At 42.4% G+C, this 22,034-nt stretch overlaps 2 protein-coding genes across 2 annotated transcripts; one reads left to right on the forward strand and one right to left on the reverse strand.

The window, feature by feature from the left end:
* Nucleotides 1-556: 556 nt before the first annotated feature.
* On the reverse strand, nt 557-21,814 carry LOC5518683 (dipeptidyl peptidase 9). The gene is made up of 19 exons (XM_001638625.3): nt 21,220-21,814; nt 20,215-20,497; nt 18,584-18,618; nt 18,156-18,252; nt 17,718-17,779; nt 17,508-17,611; nt 16,841-17,009; nt 16,322-16,543; nt 16,135-16,205; nt 15,137-15,224; nt 12,583-12,727; nt 12,228-12,281; nt 12,055-12,152; nt 11,372-11,512; nt 4,136-4,238; nt 3,574-3,623; nt 3,262-3,404; nt 2,450-2,561; nt 557-1,261 (listed from the first exon to the last, which is right to left on the reverse strand). The coding sequence occupies exons 1-19, from the start codon at nt 21,691-21,693 to the stop codon at nt 1,169-1,171; spliced, it is 2,544 nt and encodes an 847-aa protein (XP_001638675.2). The 5' UTR covers nt 21,694-21,814; the 3' UTR covers nt 557-1,168.
* On the forward strand, nt 4,324-8,715 carry LOC125561169 (uncharacterized protein K02A2.6-like). Its single transcript, XM_048724676.1, has 2 exons — nt 4,324-6,684; nt 7,015-8,715. The coding sequence occupies exons 1-2, from the start codon at nt 4,577-4,579 to the stop codon at nt 8,504-8,506; spliced, it is 3,600 nt and encodes a 1,199-aa protein (XP_048580633.1). The 5' UTR covers nt 4,324-4,576; the 3' UTR covers nt 8,507-8,715.
* Nucleotides 21,815-22,034: the final 220 nt, after the last annotated feature.

A 22,034-nucleotide genomic window follows, 5' to 3' on the forward strand; every position in this document is an offset into this window, starting at 1 on the left:
AAAAGAAAAACATGTTTTTTCTTTTACGTCATTATGTCCATGTCGTTATGTCGGGCTAAACATGTTGCGCGCGCCCATGTCGTTATGCCGATATGTCGCTTGTGTGCACTAGGCATAACTGACCCACCCGACCCATTATAGTCTGGCTCGTTATAGTCTGATTCTTTTTCTAACCTCCCCCCCCCTCTCAAAACTGTCAACACCGATCTCCTCGAAATTCGACTACTTATCAAGGGCTACCAGATCCTCAAGACCCTCGTAGAACTTTCCTCCATACCCGATCGAGCTTTTTCACGAAGATATGACGGCAATAATTTAGTCGAGACATTCCACCCAAAGATTTCCATTTTCCTTCACGATTGTCGCCTTCATGCTATCATACCGATTTTTTTTATAACAAGGGAGCATGATTTAGACCAAGGAGAATATCAAAAGGTGGGGGGGGGGGGGGGGGCGTTTATTGTTTTTATTAATCTTTACCTAGATTTATGTACCAAAATATCTTTTTCTAAATGGTATTTTACTTAGCAATAAAAACACATACAAACAAGGAATGTACAATTTAAAAACCTGCTGGATATTTCTTTATTATATACTTGTCTATTTGTACATTAAAAACACCTACTATCCACCACGTAGGAATTTTCATCTAGAACAAAGCTCTAAATCTAAACACTCCAGAATACGTCCCTTAAAATGTACGGCAAAAATCTCATTTCGAGTCCAGCTGGATTTTGTTCTTTGTTCAAATCCGACAATTTTCAACGAAAAGCAAACAGACATGGAATATGACCCCCACCTACCCGAAAGAGTCGGGAAGCTAGCTAAAACTCCTACAAACACTGTCTCCAGGCAACTTATACAGATTTTGCTGCATAGCATCGCCATGAAAACTAATAGCGACACTTCTACAAGTTTTGTTGCAGGAATGACATCACCATGGATACCAATAGAGTAACTTCTACAGGTATGTTGCAGAAATGGCATCACCATGGACACCAATAGCTCAGCTTCTACAGGTAAGTTGCAGGGATGAGATCACCATGGATACCAATAGCTCAACTTCAACAGATTTTCCTCCGAAATGACATCACAATGGATACCAATAAAATAACTTGAACAGGTTTGTTGCCGGGATGACATCACCGTGGATACTAGCAGAACAGCTCTACAGATTTTGTTGCAGGAATGACAGCATTGTAGTCTCATAATGTTCAGAGGCCACCGTCTGACGAATACCATGTCGCTCATTTGGATAGACCTACAAATAGGGAAACACAGTACTACTTTATCCTCTCGCTATGATCTGACTTGCTATGGTCAGTCTTGCTATGGTCAGTCTTGCTATGGTCAGTCTTGCTATGGTCAGTCTTGCTATGGTCAGTCTTGCTATGGTCAGTCTTACTATGGTCAGTCTTGCTATGGTCAGTCTTGCTATGGTCAGTCTTGCTATGGTCAGTCCTGCTATGGTCATTCCTGCTATGGTCATTCCTGCTATGGTCATTCCTGCTATGGTCATTCCTGCTATGGTCAGTCTTGCTATGGTCAGTCTTTTGCTATGGTCAGTCTTGCTATGGTCAGTCTTTTGCTATGGTCAGTCTTTTGCTATGGTCAGTCTTGCTATGGTCAGTCTTGCTATGGTCAGTCTTGCTATGGTCAGTCTTGCTATGGTCAGTCTTGCTATGGTCAGTCTTGCTATGGTCAGTCTTGCTATGGTCAGTCTTGCTATGGTCAGTCTTGCTATGGTCAGTCCTGCTATGGTCATTCCTGCTATGGTCATTCCTGCTATGGTCATTCCTGCTATGGTCATTCCTGCTATGGTCAGTCTTGCTATGGTCAGTCTTTTGCTATGGTCAGTCTTGCTATGGTCAGTCTTTTGCTATGGTCAGTCTTTTGCTATGGTCAGTCTTGCTATGGTCAGTCTTGCTATGGTCAGTCTTGCTATGGTCAGTCTTGCTATGGTCAGTCTTATGCTATGGTCAGTCTTGCTATGGTCAGTCTTGCTATGGTCAGTCTTGCTATGGTCAGTCTTGCTATGGTCAGTCTTGCTATGGTCAGTTTTGCTATGGTTTGTGATGATGTCATTGGTGATGTCATTGATGATGTCATTGGTGATGTCATTGGTGATGTCACATAATGAAGTGCTAGAAACCTGGAACAGTTTTGCCTAGTTGTTTTATGTCTTGACTTTTGATTGTTTTAGTCAAACCAAATTGCATCAACATATTTCAAAGAACCATAATCAACTGCATTCATTCTAATCTAAATTAAGAATAACCAGCATTTACTTTTCTAGAATTTGGCAAAATGTCTGAAACTCAGTGACAGATAACTAAGTAATGCATCATGGACGGGACAAGGAAGGCCTTTTAATCAGATTAAACGCGACATTCACACATTATTTGGTTTGACTACAAACTCACTAGTAGCTAGTGTATCACAAACTTACCAGGAGCTGGTAGGGTTTGCACGCTTTTACCAGCTCATTGATAAGCAAGCTTGTGTGGTAGAAATGCACATTCTCATCTATCAGGCCGTGGACAAGCAGAAGCCTGTTTTCCCTGAAATCACAAGAAATTAATTAGCGGTTGAATGATCAGCGCAACTGAACTCAAAATGATCAGTCGTGGTATTAGTCAGGTTGGTAAACCGATTATTGGCCAGGTAATCGCTCAACCTGATCACACAAGTGAGGGGGAGGGGGAGGGTCTAGGCGAAGTGAGCAAAGCATGAATAGATGCCAGTTACCGCGAAAATCAGCAATGTCCTTAAAAATATTTGAAGAAGACGTGTCACAGCGTCACATTCATACCAAAAGCGTGTCACAGTCACATCATAAGCGTGTCACATTCATACCATAAGCGTGTCACAGTTGTAGAATGTACGTATCACAGTTGTACCATGAGGGTGTCACAGTCATAGAATAAGCGTGTCACAGTCATAGCATAAGCGTGTCACAGTAATAGCATAAGCGTGTCACAGTCATAGAATACGCGTGTCACAGTCATAGAATAAGCGTGTCACAGTCATAGCATGAGCGTGTCACAGTCATAGCATAAGCATGTCACAGTCATAGAATAAGCGTGTCACAGTAATAGCATAAGCGTGTCACAGTCACAGAATACGCGTGTCACAGTCATAGAATAAGCGGGTCAAAGTCATAGCAAGCGTGTAACAGTCAACGTATAAGCAGTCATATCACGTTCACGTTCATCATGGTTTACTGTCTATATGGAAAAAAAAGTTGTTTGCGATTCTTACTCGTCCGGGAAGTTGTTGACGTATGTGAGCACAGAGCTCATGGTGTATGCGCGACTGTTGTCTTGTGGTGTCCCCATGTAGCGCTCCGTGTAGCCCGTATCGTACGCTTCCCACGCGGTCACTGGCGCACCAGCAATTGCAATCTGGTAAATACGTAAAAAACGGTTAAAAAACTCATCATATACTTAGAGAGTAAGCACAATTTCATCCCATACACAGTGCTAACAGCGCCTTTACTTCAGTTTCTATATATAATATAACACGGTATAGTTTGCTGTTGTAACCAACGCTAATAAGAAAGGACTGACTTACTCTAAAAACATCCGGCCTCTGGATGAGCCCGAGAAGCGACAGATAGCCACCTGATGGATGGTATAATATTTTTGTTAGATGACATAGTGAAGCCCCTGGCAATGTTGTATACCGCAAACAGTATATGGCGATGAGTGAAAGGTCGATCATCGCCCTCACCACTCATCGACATACCCTAAGACATGTCAAAACCCTCCAACCACCACCCTTTCATTTACTTATAAACCGTAAGCAAACACATATCAACATACTATCAGAGCAGTCATGAATTGTTACAAGTTGATCCACTCCTAATTCCACATTTAGACCAGCCAAGTTTAGGCCAGCCAAGACGGGTGAAGGGTCAATGCCCCTTTGTACTTATAAACGTACCATAAGACCAGCCATAGATGGCAACGCCCTACAGATCGAAACTCCATTACACTTATTAACATACCATAAGATCAGCCATGGATGGTGACGTGTAACAGGTCCATCTACCTTACACTTATGAACATGCTGTAAGACCAGCCATGAATGCCAACCCCCTAAAGGCCGATCCCCCTTGCCCTTATTAACGTACCATAAGACCAGCCATGGATGGCAACGCGTGAAAGGTCGATCATTTCGGTAGTGCTGGCGATGTACTGTAAGCCTTCCACTTGGTCCTCGATCTCAACTTGACCCTACAACACACGAGCCATTATCAACCATACTGAAGCAAGGGCAAAGAGATAGAAACTAGTTAAAGGTGCCACAAGTACCGACAATGATGTTGTAATATGTATATTGCCCTCCTTGGGTTCCCTGTGGCCCCTGATGTTTGATTGGGACCCCCCGTAGGGGCTGGTTCCTCGTTGAAGCTCGGAGTTAGTTGTAATTTAGATATTGAGAAATATTAGTTGAATTAAACCACGAATTGAAAGCATAATCGTGAGGATCTGAACTTATAACATGGTGTCAGAAGTCAAGTAAAAGTTTAACGAGAATCAAGGTAAAGAATATCGAGAAAAGAATTGAAATTATGGCAGAAGTAGAGTCGCACAGGACTCCTGGTCCACTGGTGCTGGATGCCCAAGCCTCAGAAAATTGGAGGAAATTTATTATGCAGTTCGAAATTTACCTAGTGGCGAAAGGAAAGGATGAGAAACCTGACAAGTTGAAGGTGAACTTGCTACTCAATTGTGCTGGAGCAGATGCAATTGAAGAATATAGTCATTTTGTTTTCAACGAAGGAGAAAGCAATGAATCTTATGAAGATGTGTGTAGAAAGTTCAAGGAACACTGTCAGGGAGCAAGAAACGTCATCTATGAGCGCCTTGTGTTTAATCAAAGAAACCAGAAAGAAGGTGAGAGTATGGGCCAAGGTGATCGTGGGGGTGATCCACACTTATACTTTGGATCAGTAGAACTTGGGACTGTGTCCAGCCCCAATAGCACAAAGAAGAGCGTGATTACCCTTAGGATTGCACAAAAAGAGGTGAAAGTCAAAGCTGATACAGGTGCAGAGGCCAATGTGATGCCATATCATGTATATAAGGCCATCACTACACAACCGCTACGAAAGATTCATCAGCCTCTTAAAGGATGGCTCGCAGACAAGGCAATTCATCCTGTTGGATGTGTTCGCCTTCCAACCCAGTACAAGAACCGAAAAATAGATCTGCTGTACCTTGTTGTGCATGGAGAGTTTACACCCCTGTTGAGTTGTGAAGCCTGCCTAGACTTAGAGGTGCTCAAGTTTATGAATCTTGACCTGATAGACACACCAGAAAGACTGGCCGAGGAGACCACACAAGGGAATGGCAACAAGCCGAATGCAGAATTGTTGGTAGAAGATCCGGTTCTATCCCAGTACCAAGATTGTTTTAGTAACAAACCGGGAAGACTGCCAAACAAGGTACACCTAGAGATAGATCCATCAGTGCCTGCAGTAGTCCACCCCCCTAGGAAGATCCCCATATCCCTGCTTGAACCGACAAGAGAAAAACTCCAAGAGATGGAACAAGATGGGATTATCGTTAAAGAAGAAGAGCACACACCGTGGGTGTCTTCAATGTTGGTTGTTGACAAACGAAAAGAGAAGGACAGAGCCAACCCACCATCTAAAGACAGTGTCCGTATCTGCATCGATCCCAGGGATCTGAATAAGGCCCTCAAGAGGCCACACTACCCCATGGTCACTGTTGAGCAAGTTGCCAATCGCCTTTCTGGAGCTACAATGTTCACCACACTGGATGCATGCAGTGGATACTGGCAGGTGGAGGTAGATGAGGAAAGCTCGAAACTTCTGACATTCAACACACCTTGGGGACGGTATAGATTTACACGGCTGCCATTTGGAATTTCATCTGCTCCTGAGATATACCAACGAGAGATGGACAGGCTCTTCGCTGGAGTTGCAGTTGAAATAATTGTTGATGATTTTTTAATCCATGGAAAAGATATAAGTGATGTTGATAGGAAGATGATAGCAGTACTTGAAAGAAGCAGAGAGGTGGGCCTGAAATTTAATCCAAAGAAGATCAAGCTTCGAGTTCCAGAAGTAAGCTATGTCGGACATGTGTTCACATCCGAGGGTTTGAAACCAGATCCTGAGAAAGTGCGTGCAATTAGTGAGATGCCACCCCCATCAGACAAAGATGGCGTGCAGCGATTCTTAGGAACAATCAACTACTTGGACAAGTTCATTGAACACAAAGCTGATCTGCAAGGCCCAATCTCCCAGCTGACCCAGCAAGTAGCAGCTTTCACCTGGGAGAAGCCTCAACAAGAGGCATTCGAGAAGCTCAAAGCTGTGATCACCCATGCACCAGTGTTGGCCTATTTTGACAATCACAAACAGACCATTCTGAATGTAGATGCGAGTAGCACTGGCCTTGGTGCAGTCATCATCCAAGAGGGTAAGCCGATTGCCTTTGGTTCAAAGACTTTGTCGTCTTGTGAGCAGAGATATGCTAACATTGAAAGAGAGTTGTTAGCTATACTATGGGGAGCAGACAAGTTCCACACGTATGTATATGGCAGGCGAGTGATTGTAGAAACTGATCACAAACCATTGGAGGCAATTTTTAGGAAGCCCCTAAATGAATGCCCACCACGATTGCAGAGAATGCTTCTGAAGCTAACCAAGTATAATAATAATAATAATGCTCGTTTATTTCAACCGTTTGCAGTTCTTTTACAACTGAATTACCGGTAGGGTCAGCTAACTACAAAATACATTACACCATACATAATTCATAATAACATTAAATCCCCAGCATATTGCGCTGAGACGAATTTGGAAAAACGGTCCGTGCGACCCGGAACCACACTATGTGAGCGCTTAGATCTTAGGGAGTATGGCGAGTTGGAGGATATAAGTCTGCTTGACACTAGGGGGTATAAGACGCTCCCCTGTTTGATATTGCTTATGAATTTTCTGCACACATTGTGACGCCGCGCCTCTAAAGAAGACAAGTATGATTTGGATGTGAGATATGTCCCAGGCAAGAAACAAATCATCTCTGATTGTTTGAGTAGAGCCCCACTCACTGACACTACGCCAGTAAGTGAACCAGAGGATGTGATTGGAATCAATCTGATTGAAAATCTGGGAATTGAGAATTCCACATTAAAGAAATTCAGAGATGCATCAAGTAACGATGAAACCTCAAGAGTAGTAATGGAATATGTCCTAGAGGGTTGGCCAGAAGACAAGGATCAGGTTGACGAACTGGCAAGAGAATACTGGAATTACAAGGAAGAGCTTAGTGTTGAAGATGGTTTGCTGTTCAAATCTGATAGAATTGTAGTACCAAGATCCATGAGAGCTGAAGTACTTGAAGATATACATGGAGCACACATGGGTGAGAGTAAGAGTCTGAGTTTGGCAAGAGACTATGTCTTTTGGCCCTCCATGACTGCCCATATTAAGGACCGAGTACGTTCATGTCAGATTTGTAATGCATTCCGCAACCAACAGCAGAGAGAAACCCTACATCCACATGACCTTCCAGGTCTACCGTGGCAGGTTGTTGGAACTGATCTTTTTGAATTTGCTGGCCATTCCTACTTGATTGTGGTTGATTTCTATTCGAAGTATTTTGAAGTTGAACTACTTCGGCAGTCCACTGCCATGTGTGTTGTCAACACCTTGAAGCAAATCTTTGCAAGATTTGGCATTCCAGCCAAAGTGATCAGCGACAATGGCCCACAATATAGTAACACCCGCAATATTTTCAGTACTACCCATGAGTTTAAGCAGTTTGCAGAAGCTTGGGGATTCCAGCATGTAACCAGCTCACCCGAGTATCCCCAGTCCAATGGTGCTGCGGAAAGAGCTGTCCAGACTGCAAAGCGAATCTTTAAGAAAGCAGCAGCAGAGAATAAAGACCCATTTGAAGGTTTATTAAAGTACAGAAATACACCTTTTGACGACATAGGTGTCTCACCTGCCCAACTACTCATGAGTAGGCGTACACGGTCAACACTACCTACCCATCGACGTTTGTTGATACCTCACCCAGTAGACCCTCACAGAGTGGTAAAGGCATTAGCCCATCGACAAGCAAGTTCACGGATGAGCTATGATCAACACAGCCGGGACCTTCCCCCTTTGGAAGTTGGGGACAAAGTTAGAGTTCGTGTAAACAAAGATAAAGAATGGTGTAAAGCAGAAGTCCTGCCAAGGTCATATGTAGTTGAAGATGAGAAAGGACGTGTATTTCGAAGAAATCGAAGGCACATCATTTCTGTCCCGAAGGACACACCCATGAATCCGAAGATGCCAGTGGCTCCCACATACATGAGTCCTCAACCTCAAGTGGTCGCTAGGAAAGCGCAGATCAATGAACCGCCAAGTCCATTGAAAGTACAGGAAGATCAGAGAGAAACAGAAGCACATTCACCCATCAGAACAAGAGCTGGTCGTGAAGTGAAGAAGCCACAAAGACTTATTGAACAATGTTAAGAACATTTTTTGGGTTTTCTTTGAACATTTATTGAAGTTTTGAAAGGGGGGAGATGTTGTAATATGTATATTGCCCTCCTTGGGTTCCCTGTGGCCCCTGATGTTTGATTGGGACCCCCCGTAGGGGCTGGTTCCTCGTTGAAGCTCGGAGTTAGTTGTAATTTAGATATTGAGAAATATTAGTTGAATTAAACCACGAATTGAAAGCATAATCGTGAGGATCTGAACTTATAACAAATGACAAAACGAAAAGAGGTGCTCCCTTACTATTCTGTTACCTCGAGGGTGCTCCCTTACCATTCTGTTACTTCGAGGGTGCTCCCTTACCATTCTGTTACCTCGAGGGTGCTCTCTTACTATTCTGTTACCCTAAGGGTTCTACCTTACCATTCTGTTACCTCGAGGGTGCTCTCTTACCATTCCGTTACCCTAAGGGTGCTCTCTTACCATTCTGTTACCTTGAGGGTGCTCCCTTACCATTCTGTTCCTCAAGGGTGCTCCCTTACCATTCTGTTACCTCGAGGATGCTCCCTTACCATTCTGTTACCTCGAGGGTGCTCCCTTACCATTCTGTTACTTCGAGGGTGCTCCCTTACTTTTCTGTTCCTCAAGGGTGCTCCCTTACCATTCTGTTACCTCAAGGGTGCTCCCTTACCATTCTGTTACCCTAAGGGTGCTCCCTTACTTTTCTGTTCCTCAAGGGTGCTCCCTTACCATTCTGTTCCTCAAGGGTGCTCCCTTACCATTCTGTTACCCCGAGGGTGCTACCTTACCATTCTGTTACCTCAAGGGTGCTCCCTTACCATTCTGTTACCTCGAGGGTGCTCCCTTACCATTCTGTTACCTCGAGGGTGCTCCCTTACCATTCTGTTACCTCGAGGGTGCTCCCTTACCATTCTGTTACCTCGAGGGTGCTCCCTTACCATTCTGTTACCTCGAGGGTGCTCCCTTACCATTCTGTTACCTCGAGGGTGCTCCCTTACCATTCTGTTACCTCAAGGGTGCTCCCTTACCATTCTGTTACCTCGAGGGTGCTCCCTTACCATTCTGTTACCCCGAGGATGCTCCCTTACCATTCTGTTACCTCGAGGGTGCTCCCTTACCATTCTGTTACCTCGAGGGTGCTCCCTTACCATTCTGTTACCTCAAGGGTGCTCCCTTACCATTCTGTTACCTCGAGGGTGCTCCCTTACCATTCTGTTACCCCGAGGATGCTCCCTTACCATTCTGTTACCCCGAGGATGCTCCCTTACCATTCTGTTACCTCGAGGGTGCTCCCTTACCATTCTGTCACCTTGAGGGTGCTCCCTTACCATTCTGTTACCCCGAGGATGCTCCCTTACCATTCTGTTACCTTGAGGGTGCTCTCTTACCATTCCGTTACCCTAAGGGTGCTCTCTTACCATTCTGTTACCTTGAGGGTGCTCCCTTACCATTCTGTTCCTCGAGGGTGCTCCCTTACCATTCTGTTACCTTGAGGGTGCTCCCTTACCATTCTGTTACCTCGAGGGTGCTCTCTTACCATTCTGTTACCTTAAGGGTTCTACCTTACCATTCTGTTACCTCGAGGGTGCTCCCTTACCATTCCGTTACCTTGAGGGTGCTCCCTTACCATTCTGTTACCTCGAGGGTGCTCCCTTACCATTCTGTCACCTTGAGGGTGCTCCCTTACCATTCTGTTACTTCGAGGGTGCTCCCTTACCATTCTGTTACCTCGAGGGTGCTCCCTTACCATTCTGTCACCTTGAGGGTGCTCCCTTACCATTCTGTTACTTCGAGGGTGCTCCCTTACCATTCTGTTACCCCGAGGGTGCTCCCTTACCATTCTGTTACCTCGAGGGTGCTCCCTTACCATTCTGTTACCTCGAGGGTGCTCCCTTACCATTCTGTTACTTCAGGGTGCTCCCTTACCATTCTGTTACCTCGAGGGTGCTCCCTTACCATTCTGTTACCTCGAGGGTGCTCCCTTACTATTCTGTTCCTCAAGGGTGCTCCCTTACCATTCTGTTACCTCGAGGGTGCTCCCTTACCATTCTGTTACCCCGAGGGTGCTCTCTTACCATTCTGTTACCTTGAGGGTGCTCCCTTACCATTCTGTTCCTCAAGGGTGCTCCCTTACCATTCTGTTACCTCGAGGGTGCTCCCTTACTATTCTGTTACCTCGAGGGTGCTCCCTTACTATTCTGTTCCTCAAGGGTGCTCCCTTACCATTCTGTTACCTCGAGGGTGCTCCCTTACCATTCTGTTACCTCGAGGGTGCTCCCTTACCATTCTGTTACCTCAAGGGTGCTCCCTTACCATTCTGTTACCTCGAGGGTGCTCCCTTACTATTCTGTTACCTCAAGGGTGCTCCCTTACCATTCTGTTACCTCGAGGGTGCTCCCTTACCATTCTGTTACCTCAAGGGTGCTCCCTTACCATTCTGTTACCTCAAGGGTGCTCCCTTACCATTCTGTTACCTCGAGGGTGCTCCCTTACCATTCTGTTACCTCGAGGGTGCTCCCTTACTATTCTGTTCCTCAAGGGTGCTCCCTTACCATTCTGTTACCTAGAGGGTGCTCCCTTACCATTCTGCTACCTCGAGGGTGCTCCCTTACCATTCTGTTACCTCGAGGGTGCTCCCTTACCATTCTGTTACCTCGAGGGTGCTCCCTTACCATTCTGTTACCTTGAGGGTGCTCCCTTACCATTCTGTTCCTCAAGGGTGCTCCCTTACCATTCTGTTACCTCGAGGGTGCTCCCTTACTATTCTGTTACCTCGAGGGTGCTCCCTTACTATTCTGTTCCTCAAGGGTGCTCCCTTACCATTCTGTTACCTCAAGGGTGCTCCCTTACCATTCTGTTACCTCGAGGGTGCTCCCTTACCATTCTGTTCTTGATGTGGCCCTCAAAGTGCAACCCCCTCTGCGCCGAGCCACGCCCATCAATGACCACGACCACGTACCCCAGCATGGCGAGCGTGTGAAGTCGCAAGAAGCGAACGCCCTTGTGCGAGTTTGTCACCAGCTTAAACACACACAAGACCATGTTACATGCCTGACTGATCACTTGAATAAACAGAGACGAATTAAGATTTCTGCAAACTCGAACGTTTCGGGCTTTCACGAATTTTTAAACAGACTTCAAAGCCGGCATCCCCTTTGCTTTACGTGCATCAGTATATGGCTATCGAATACTACAACTCTCCAACGAGGACCCGTGTGTGCGTTAGGGTGTCCAACAATCCCACCCTCACTTTCACAAACAATAAGTATTGAGGGTCATCATAAGCTTAGCTTTGGGATAACAAACAGTAAAATGATCTGTTATTGTAAGAGGTTACAGGGCTAGATCCTCAGATCAACTGATGGTTCATCGGAAGATCATAAGGCCATGGTGTTAAGGCTATATCCTCATACAAACTGATTGTTCATCGAGAGATCGAAAAAGACCCATAGCGATTCTCATAGCGATTGATGGTTCATCGAGACACCACAAGGCCATGATGTTAGGGCAAGATTCTCAAAGGGATTGAGGGTTTATCGAGAGAGCAAAAGATGTTTGTTTACCTGGACTTGTGGGCCCCCATACACGTACAGAATAGTGGGGTATTTTACTCCTGGCTCCACGTTATGCGGCTTAAAGATCAGCCCGTAGACTTGGTACCCTACGGAAAGCATCAGTTATACACTCCATAGAAACTTAACTAAATACAGTATAACACAATCAAATTAATATTTACCTTGTTTGCTTTTGTAAGAAAAGATCTCCGGGGCTTTGTAGTCAGAACCCAGAGCTGAGAAAAAAAGGAATATGGTAACTAAAATAATCAAACTTAATCCTAATCCGTTGACTTCTTGATTTTTTTTCTTTACATAAGAATTCTTTTATTAAAGATATATCGAAAAAAAAAGAGAATATACATTATTTAATTGGGTGGGTAGCATCTTCAGCTGTTTTATTATTTTCAAAGAACAATCGTTTTAAAATAATCTTATGAGGGAGACAAATTAACTACAACGATACGATTCATCGCCCGTACCTTTGATTTCGCCGCCGTGAAGTAGTGATAAGAATGTACTGTTGGAGGTACTTACTCTCAGGCTGCATCAGGCACGCCACAGGTTCAACTGTGATCATAGGCACGTGGTTCAACACCACCTGGTCGTGCGAGATATCGTACACCATTGCTCGGTGCGTCTCATTCACGGACGATGATACTGTGATAAACCTCGTGAAATTCTGCAAAAATGTTTTTTTTTAATACGACACTGTGATGTGCAGTTTCAGTGTACAAGGTCAGTCATAGAGTATTCACTGCAAAAGCTTCAGATGTGAACTAAACAACGACTTGGAGTTAAACACGAACGCGCACTATAAAAGGGAATTGCCTAAGGCCCTGGCCAAACGAGGACACATGTTACCGGAAACATGTATCCTAGTCCAGACCTGGGACTCTCTTTGCGCTCGACATTCTGGCTCGCGTGAAAGAGAGTCCAGCATTTATTGCATGCGCATGCGCGAAAATACACCGCATATATGCGGTGTGGCCTGGTTGCTTAGTTTAAGATGGCTGCGAAAAGGGACGAGCGAGGGTTTATTTCAGAAATAATACGCTGATTTTGGTCGTGGGTAAATACTTGATTGTCAATCTTTTCTTAGAACAGGACAGATGATAATTAGAGTCTGGAAAATATATCAATCAAAGAGCTTTTCCGTTTTCGTTATTTTCATGCGCGCGCTTTAGGCAATAGCGTCATTTCAAACGAGCGCGCGCTTTTTTGGAATTTGATTTTCAATCACATTTTATCGCGTTTTTATAGAAAAAAAATACCAAGCAGTTCGCTGATATTCCTTCACATGTACAAACATTTTTTTCAACTTAGCGATGATCGATTTTCGGAGCTCTGCGCTCGACAAAGTCTAGCGGGAATCGACCCTCCTTTGGCACGTCCGTTATTGCGCGCGCTCGTATTTCAACTTTTGCCGTGAAGATAGCTGATTGGTACATGTTCGCGCATGCGTATGCATTAAATACTGGACCCTCTTTCACGCGAGCCAGAATGTCGAGCGCAAAGAGAGTCCCAGGTCTGGGGGTCGTTTCTCAAAACTCCAGGTAATTACGGTGCCCTTTAGGGTACCGGGAGAGTTTTCGGGATACTTTTCCGGGCGAGGAAGAGCGTTTCTCAAAGCTAGCGGTAGCGTCCCGGTTGTTTACGGGTTTCCGATAAGCAAATTATAATTTTCAGAGTTAATAAATAGATTGGCTAAATAATTATTGAATATCAATAAAAGTCGTAGACTTGTCGATGTCTGTAGACAACTGGTACCCCAAACACTGCTGTGGCATCGTCACTTTTCGAAAAAAAAAAGACAAAGAACAAGTAGATAAAGTATCATTTTGTAGCAAAACTTTCAATACCTTCGCAAAGTTGTTTACATCTTTTTTGGCGCACGGTGACAGCTAAATGTCAAATCATTGACAGAAAAGAAACCTGATTGGCTGGTAGGGAATCCCATAAAATGATGTTAGCCGTGGACAGTGGAATGGTTTCCTCAAGTGATGAAAACTCACTACAACTCGACACAACTTAAAAATGTCGAGATTTAATCGGAAAAAAGCACCAAATTGAATATTTCAACTTGGCTAATTCAAGATGAATGGTTGATATATAAATTCAGCTGAAAATATTAAGGAAAAACATCGTTTTGGGTATCAATTTTCGCATTAAAAGTAATTCCCGATAAGTTAACGGGAGCTCTTGAGCTCCCGTAAGTTACCGGGCGAGTTACCGGGAATTTTTTAAGGGCCCGAAAATAGCGGGTTTTTTGAGAAACACCCAAACTGTTTATCGGGGGCTTACCGGGTGACTTTCCGGGTTTATCGGGACTTTTGAGAAACGACCCCCTGGACTTCATGTATCCTCGTTTGGCCAGGGCCTAATGAAAGCTGTCATTCGTCATTTGACATCACTGAGTGCAGAACTCCGTAGAGAGAGAGACCAAAATGCTACAATAGAGTTCTAGAGTGGCCGATAACACACTATTGAAGCAAACATAGCCTTATCAACAGCTGTTTCTTGAAACAGAACAAAAAATAGCGAGGATTAGATAGGGTTTGAAGCGATGAATATTTCAAATTCGTTGTTTGCACGCGCGCGCGCACTAAAATGACGCCACTTTAAAAGAGCGCGTTTTTGAATTTTATTTTTCAATTCAAACGATCGCGCGCTGTGTTTGATTTCTCAAGTACAATTTTTGCTCTTGTTTTTGTAGAGAATGGACTCCAAACACTTTTCCGAATATTCCTATAGCTCTTTAACACTCTTTTGTACTTAAAAGTTGTCGTAGTTTGTCGTACGGCTTTACTTTTAGCATGTTATCTTCCGGCGGTTTACAGACGTCCACACTCAATGAAGTCTAGTTGTGAATGACGACGACTTGCGCGAGAGCGTGCGAAAAAGGAGGCGGAGCTATCCCTTTTATAGCGCGCGTTCGTGTTAATAAGAATAGTCCATTACACAGTGCCCGCTTGACTGGTGAACTAAGGACGTTGAAAACAGTTGGGCGAAAACTTTATGAGTTCTTCATTATCTCTCTGGCATTTAGGGTTGGAACAACTGAAAAAAAAAAAACCCTTGACTAACATACCTCATTCATAGAGACCGAGTGGGAAAAGCCAAGCTCCGTTAGTCGTTGAACTTCTGTAGTACTGTTGTCGTCATAAGACACCACATATCTTATTAAAAGAAAGAGTAGATCTGTCAACAACGGGTGCCTCGAAATGAAAAGTAGGCTGTATTTTTAGAGGAAGTCTTCTTCGGTTGCATTATATTCCGTTCACAAAATTGGCAGGGACACGTACTGTTTACTGAAAAAAGGCTAGTAATTTAGCAGTAGTACAAAATAAAGTCAGAAAAGGTAAGGTAATATAAGGTGAAAATAAGGCAAGGGTGAAGTTGATCATGTTTACATGATTTTATTTATGTGAAAGGAAGATGTATAGTGGAAGGTATAACTTGAGCTAACTTGATGTTATGGAGTAGGTAATTAAGTTACGGGCTACAAGGTTACAGGTAGGTACAGTTTAGTTACGTGAAGATAACTCTGAAGGTATAGTGTACTTACACAACAGGCTAAAGCATAGGTGAGGGTATGAATGAACATAAAGGTATAAGTAAAAGTTATTATGGAGGTCAGTAGCTAAGTTACAGTAGTTAAGTTACAGGTTAAGGCATAAGTGAGGTATAGGGGTGAAGATAACGCTGAAGAAACAGTATAGTTACAGGTTGGTATAATGGCTGGAATAAGTAAACAGTAATTTTGTTAGGGAGAGGTACAGGTATAGGTGAAGATGTAAGTTGATAAAATAGGTGAAGATGTAAGTTGATAGCATAGGTGAAGATGTAAGTTGAAAGCACAGGTGAAGATGTAAGTTTATTGTAAAGGTGAAGGTATAACTTGATGGTAAAGGTGAAGGTATAACTTGATGGTAAAATGAAGGTATAACTTAAAAGGTATAAAAGGTAATTATACTAAAGGTGTAGGTAGAGGTAAATTTTGAGAAGCACTTAGGGTAAAGGTTTGGTTAATTGTTTAGTTAAAGCAGCAGGTAGTAGAAGGGGTAGGTGATGGGGACTCAAACTTACAGGTGATGTTCCAGAGGTGTGTCTTTGGTTCCAATGAAATAAATAAGTCTTCTCTCTTCATCCACCCATATCTGAAAATGGTAGCACATGAAATTTATTCACCATCATGATAAAACGGATCACCACTTTGTTAATTACAAATTAAAAAAAAAATAAAAAAAATAAAAAATAAAACTAAATCACGCACTGTTTTAGTGTCAACCTCCCAGTCCCCCTCGGTGAGCTGCCTCTGCGTCACTAGAGGGTAGTACACAGCATTCTGACCAATCAAACTGCGGCTGCGCCCTCTGGATATTACGTGATTGCTCCTGACAGACGCTAGGTAAAGGTGTCGGTGGCCTGATGCCTCACTTGACCAGATAAACTGTGTGTCACTACCAGGTTTTAGGAAGTAGATGATGTCAGATAGCTAGAATAAATAGAAAAGTTATTGTAACAGAAGACGATAACAGGTATCATTAACAGGAAGGAGCTATGATATAAGTTATAAACGAAGGAATCTAGTTATGTAAATTTTCAAGGTTTTAAATAAATGTATAGCCCGTACCTGAGAGGTAAACCTGTTTTAGTTGGCTTATTTTTTCTTCGTTTGTTTTTTTCCATTTGAGCAAGGTAAGTTAGAAATATTATTAAAACTGAGCCCAGAGGAACTACAAGACATCCAAGACATTGTACCGTGTTTCTTGTGGAATGGTTTATATCTTACATTGATCCAGATATCTGAAGTGTCCTCCGCTAACACCTGCATTATAGGCATCTGCTGTGGAAGGCTTATAAGGCTGAAGTCTGATGGGACGACGGCCGAGAAGCAAGTGAGTGGCAGCAGGACCATGGTAAGATGCTGCTGGTTGCGGCTTAGCAGCTGTACCCACGCACTGATGGTAAAACACCAGAAGCACCATGTTGTCAAGACAAGTATTCTTACTATGTACAATCTTACAGGAATACCATGCCTATCCACTCAGAAAAAAAAACATTACTTCCATCTGTATTTACTATCTTTCTCTCCATAAGGAAGAATTCACTCAAATTCTCTTCCATAAAAAAATGCTATAAGCTCATTAAGTTATAATAATCTTTCTTTAAGTAAAAGAAGTAGAGACTGACACTGATTACTTTTTAGCACATCAAGATGGGCATGACCTCCATCCAGGAGTAGAACACAACAAGAATCTTCCCTAACAGGCATTTTTAGTTAGTCCCCCGCAGGGTTTTTAGCTTCCTAAAAACGCCTGCTGGGGAGACTGCAAAACAAGGAGTGCAAACAAACAATCATTGAAACACAAACAACAAATTCGAAAAAGCAAGCAAACAAACAGAATACAAGCTTCTAGAGCAATGCTTAAAACTGGATGAATAAAAGCCACATTCACCTGTCGCCTGTAGAGACCCAGCCAGCCCGTACAATGTACTCCATTGTAGGAAACGTCTCATCAAACGGTACAAGAAGATTATATTCTGTCACATTTTCAGATATCTGAAAAAAAAATATATAAATAATTCAATCAAAAATACCATTCATAAGAAATCAAAAGGCTGGTTAATTACACAACAAAACAATCCTTACTGTAAATATAACTTACACTTCCTGATTCTTCAATACTAAATTCAACTATCTTAATTTTGGAAATAGCATTTGAAGAACCTGTAAAATAATAAGAATTGATAAAACAACAATTATTTATTACTTATATTCGAAAGATAACATAAAACGCCCACAGTTGACACAATGGAATAAGTAGAGGAGTCTGTTACAAAAATTTCTACTTATCTACTTTGTCATCAGAGAACCCAATGTGTTATCTTTCTATATGCAAATAATGATATTATAACACAATGAATAGCAGAAATACGAATGGAATGTTCTTTCCAACCAAGGCAATCAATCCAAACAAGGCAATCAATCCATCTCAACAAGTCTCAGTTCTCTAAATTCTTGCACATATATATTTGGGTGTTCACGGTTTTACTGGTCACATAGTAAATGAATGAAAAGGTTACTTGTATGGGGTGATACTGACCAGCTTTTGGATAACGATAGCTGTCTACAGAGCTACTGAGAAGGGCACCCTCAGGTGATGAAATAATGTGGAGCACTTCAACTGGACTCTCATCTACCTGGGTACACAACATAAACTGATGTAATAAAAATATATACTAGACTACAGTATAAAACTTAAACACCATAATAACAGAACCCATGGATGGCAGAAATCAGGTTTGGAGGGATGGGCTTGTAATCCAACAATAATTTGGTTTGGGAGCCTTGCCCTCCCTCCCCCCCCCCCCCCCCTTCCCCCCCTCCCACATACACACATATGACCCATCTATCTGAGAACTATCAGACATAAAAACAAGAGGTGAAAGGTTTCTAAAAAAAGGAATTGGCACACACCATACTCCAGTAACTGATAATGTACTTTTGATCTATTTGAAATGATTACTATACCTCCTCATAGAGTATTCTGTAAATCCGAGTTCGATCTAAAAAAGGAGATGGATATAAAGTAATGCATTGTGCTACCAAGACGATAAGACGTGGATAAGTTAAAAAATACTGATTAACCTGCTTTTCCTATTGTCTACATTATGAAAAAATAATAGTCTGCTTAGAAGAAAAATGAAAAATTGACACCAGAACAACAATGTTTGGTTGAAATCATATTTTACTTTCTTGAATTAATGCTTTGCAGGACTTTGTAGCATGACTGGACTGTCCTAAGTCCTTATCGCCAATTCAACACCCTCCACAAAGAGGCTTGTTTGGATTTGCAAGCTGGTGTTGTTTTTTAGCATAGTTTTCTGAACCACATAAGAGTACATACAGTACTCTCCCATGGAGAGTACTGTAATAAACATTTTCAATTAAAAAATCACAGCCATATGTGCAACCTAAACAATTCATTAAAAGACAGGGCTACCATATCTTAGTTAATTTCCAATACAGCCACCCCTCTCTTAGAGGATAATTGGCTGGGGCTTTCCAAATTAAATGCTTGAGGAGAATACATTTCCTGGGAATATCACACCAGCTATGAGGAAGTCCTAAAAAGAGCTACTCAGTAATATGAGGCTGCTGATAAAATAAAGCCACATGCTTAGACAAGATCATGTCTTCGTAATGCAGCAATGACATGGAAAGCAAGGAGGACCTAAAACAACCAGGTGAAGGACCCTGCAGAAGAAGAGGGATGAGCAAGTGTGGAGGACATATATGAGGGGGTGTGGATAGAGGAGGATAGGAAACAGAAACAGCATGGTGGAGTTGGGTATAGAAGGTACCTAAGGCAGCCACCATCATCATGAATTCCTGCCAAAGACAGGGCTTCTGGAATTATGCGCTTGTGCGGAAGCGCGTAATTTGGCTTTCTCAGCGTAATCCACAAATTTCCACGTAATCCCGCGTAATTTGGCTAAATTTTGAAAGACAAAACATTTAAGTGCACAGCTGATGTGTTCTTTTAGCGTTCTTACCTCTATTTCTTGTAAAAAAAGACAGTTATTTTTCGTAAGAGTGCGATATTTCGAACTGGATTTTGAAAAACAAATAAAATGACTAGGCGTTCTTTGCTAGACCACGAAGGCCAAGGATTAATAATAAAAAATACCTTTTTTAATTGGCTGATGGCTAGGAACCAATGTAAACTTGCCTAAGATATTTTTGCGCAAAAAAATAAACCTTTCCAAGTTATTTCATGCTTTCCTTCGGTACAAAATGTAGTTTGGGCGTAACAGTTGATATTCCGTTTAATTTAGCGCGTAATTCAGTAAAGAATCCCGCAAAATTTTGAGTTTTAAAGAAAAATGTATTGCAAAATCCTGCGTAATTTAGAGCGTAATGATTGATTTTCCGCGTAATTTAGCAAAGAATCCCACGTAATTTTGAGTTTTTTTCCGCGTAATTCCAGAAGCCCTGCAAAGAACACGACTTAGATAGACATTGTTGTTTTTTGTGAAGGAAGGAAAGAACAGAACCCTGACCACATAAAACAACTCACATAAGAACCAGGAATCTAACTAGAAACCAAGTGGTGAGGGGTGCTGGCATACCAATGCCAGGCTAACCTAGCACATACATACTTGTTTCATCCACTGTAAGTTTAGGTTGCCACCAGTATCCAGTATATCGGTCAAATTCCTCTTGTGCAATAAATGATGCTACACCCGCAGATAATGGCTCATCCATAGCATTGGCTGATCCGCCATTAGTATTTGTCAGTCTTTTCTCTTCACCCGTTGATATATTCACAATCCATATGTCATTACGATGAATAAAAGCCACAATGTTTGCATCACATGGGCAAATCTTGGCATCCAGCTTTGCTTCATGCACCTGAGAGGGGATTTCATCTGGCATAACAGGCTGTTGATCAGATACCCACCATAGAATTAATAATACTTTAACATGGCAACACATTGCTACTGTATAATATGTATTTAAAGACCTAAAATATGTCACAGTGACCGGCGCAGTGTTCCAAGTTGATAAGCCTGTCAGTTCTTCTAGAAGGACCTCACATGTTTGTGTTTAACCCAAACTTATGGATAACTAAAATTCCCAATTTACTTGTGCTGAGTTCAATTCCTTTAAGATTTTGTTGGAAATTTCAGTCCTATTTACTCAGATAACTTCTGGCTAACTGGGACTATTTTTGTTATCCCCGGGCTCCAGTTAAACATGTTAACCCAAGCTTCTCCCACCTTTTTTCTTATAAATTCTAACTTCATATGTTAAGCTCTTATTGATGTTTTTGATTAATATCCATTAAGGTTCTTTCACACATACACGGAGAATGATACTTTGTTTCAACCTGAATCCCTGATAGCTAAAACTGATTTTTTTCTATAGCTGGGTTTTCCTGCCCCCACCCCCACCCCCCATGTCCCATAAAACGATGACATGGCAAAAATATAAAAAATATGATGATATGAAGTTTTCTTCGAATTGTACCCACAGCTATACTATGTTGCCTAAAATTTAGAGTACTACTAACTGTAGTAATTAATGTACCGGTATAATTTTTATTGAGACCTTTCTTTTGTAGCCCTTACGCAATGTTATGCTAAATTTGTCCGTCGCCTTACCATTTCATTGTTATGCCAGTCAACAAAAGTATACAGGCTATTAGAGACCGGGAAAAGAAACCGCCTCGAAGAGTCATTAAAATCATAAGAAGTAATCCCAAACGCCCCTAATCTTTTGCGCTCTCGCAATAATTGCTCCTCCTTTGAGAAACCGGCGAAAGGTAATGGTTTGAATGTGTCTAACAATGGCTGCCATTCCAGTTGAGGGTACTCGACACAAGTGCGTTCCAGCGGTCGAGGGAGGTCCACATACTGTATGGTGTTTTCACGGCTGTTTGGTGGTACAGCTAGGAAATACAACCGGTCTCTCGAGAATGTGAATGAGTGCGGGATTCGATTCACCAGGTTCTGTTGTAGGCCGCGCGTAACTTTCACTGCAAATTGTAGTTCCTTCCAACTTCTTCTTTCTTTGGTGCGCTTTTGGGTTCCTCCTGGAAATTGCTCATTTTCTGGGCTGGTCCAGGCGTTGTACATAATTTCCAGAGCTATAGCATGTTTGTATATTGGGATATTATGATGCAACACAAAGAAATTACAACAGAACGTCTTACAGAGAAGATTTCGAAATTCGCAGCACTACCTTGATGTCAGCGGTGCTGCTTATAGCTTAATACTTCATATAGTGGGAATAGAAGTATCTACCTCATCAATTTTTCACTTATCCACTTTTGTTTCCGCAAAAAAAAAAAAAAAAAAGTCTGATTACAGAAGAAAAATCATCCATATCCCAGTGTAGTGGAGAGAGAGAGGTAGGGCTAATAGCGTCTTTCAGTGACGAATTTCTTGGGAAGAGTAAGTTTTTTTTAATATTAATC

The sequence above is a fragment of the Nematostella vectensis genome, chromosome 3 (assembly GCF_932526225.1).
Source record: "Nematostella vectensis chromosome 3, jaNemVect1.1, whole genome shotgun sequence".
Classification (NCBI taxonomy): domain Eukaryota; kingdom Metazoa; phylum Cnidaria; class Anthozoa; order Actiniaria; family Edwardsiidae; genus Nematostella; species Nematostella vectensis.

Excerpts from the sequence above, each read along its gene's own strand:
- LOC125561169 (XM_048724676.1), top strand. The coding sequence starts at position 4,577 with ATGGCAGAAGTAGAGTCGCACAGGACTCCTGGTCCACTGGTGCTGGAT. Across the intron at positions 6,685-7,014 it reads ATGCTTCTGAAGCTAACCAA|GTATGATTTGGATGTGAGAT; the intron begins GTATAATAATAA and ends TAAAGAAGACAA.
- LOC5518683 (XM_001638625.3), bottom strand. The coding sequence starts at position 21,693 with ATGTACAACGCCTGGACCAGCCCAGAAAATGAGCAATTTCCAGGAGGA. Across the intron at positions 18,619-20,214 it reads ACTTACAGTGGATGAAACAA|ATCGAACTCGGATTTACAGA; the intron begins GTATGTATGTGC and ends CTCCTTTTTTAG. Across the intron at positions 15,225-16,134 it reads ACACCTCTGGAACATCACCT|ATATGTGGTGTCTTATGACG; the intron begins GTAAGTTTGAGT and ends TCTTTTAATAAG.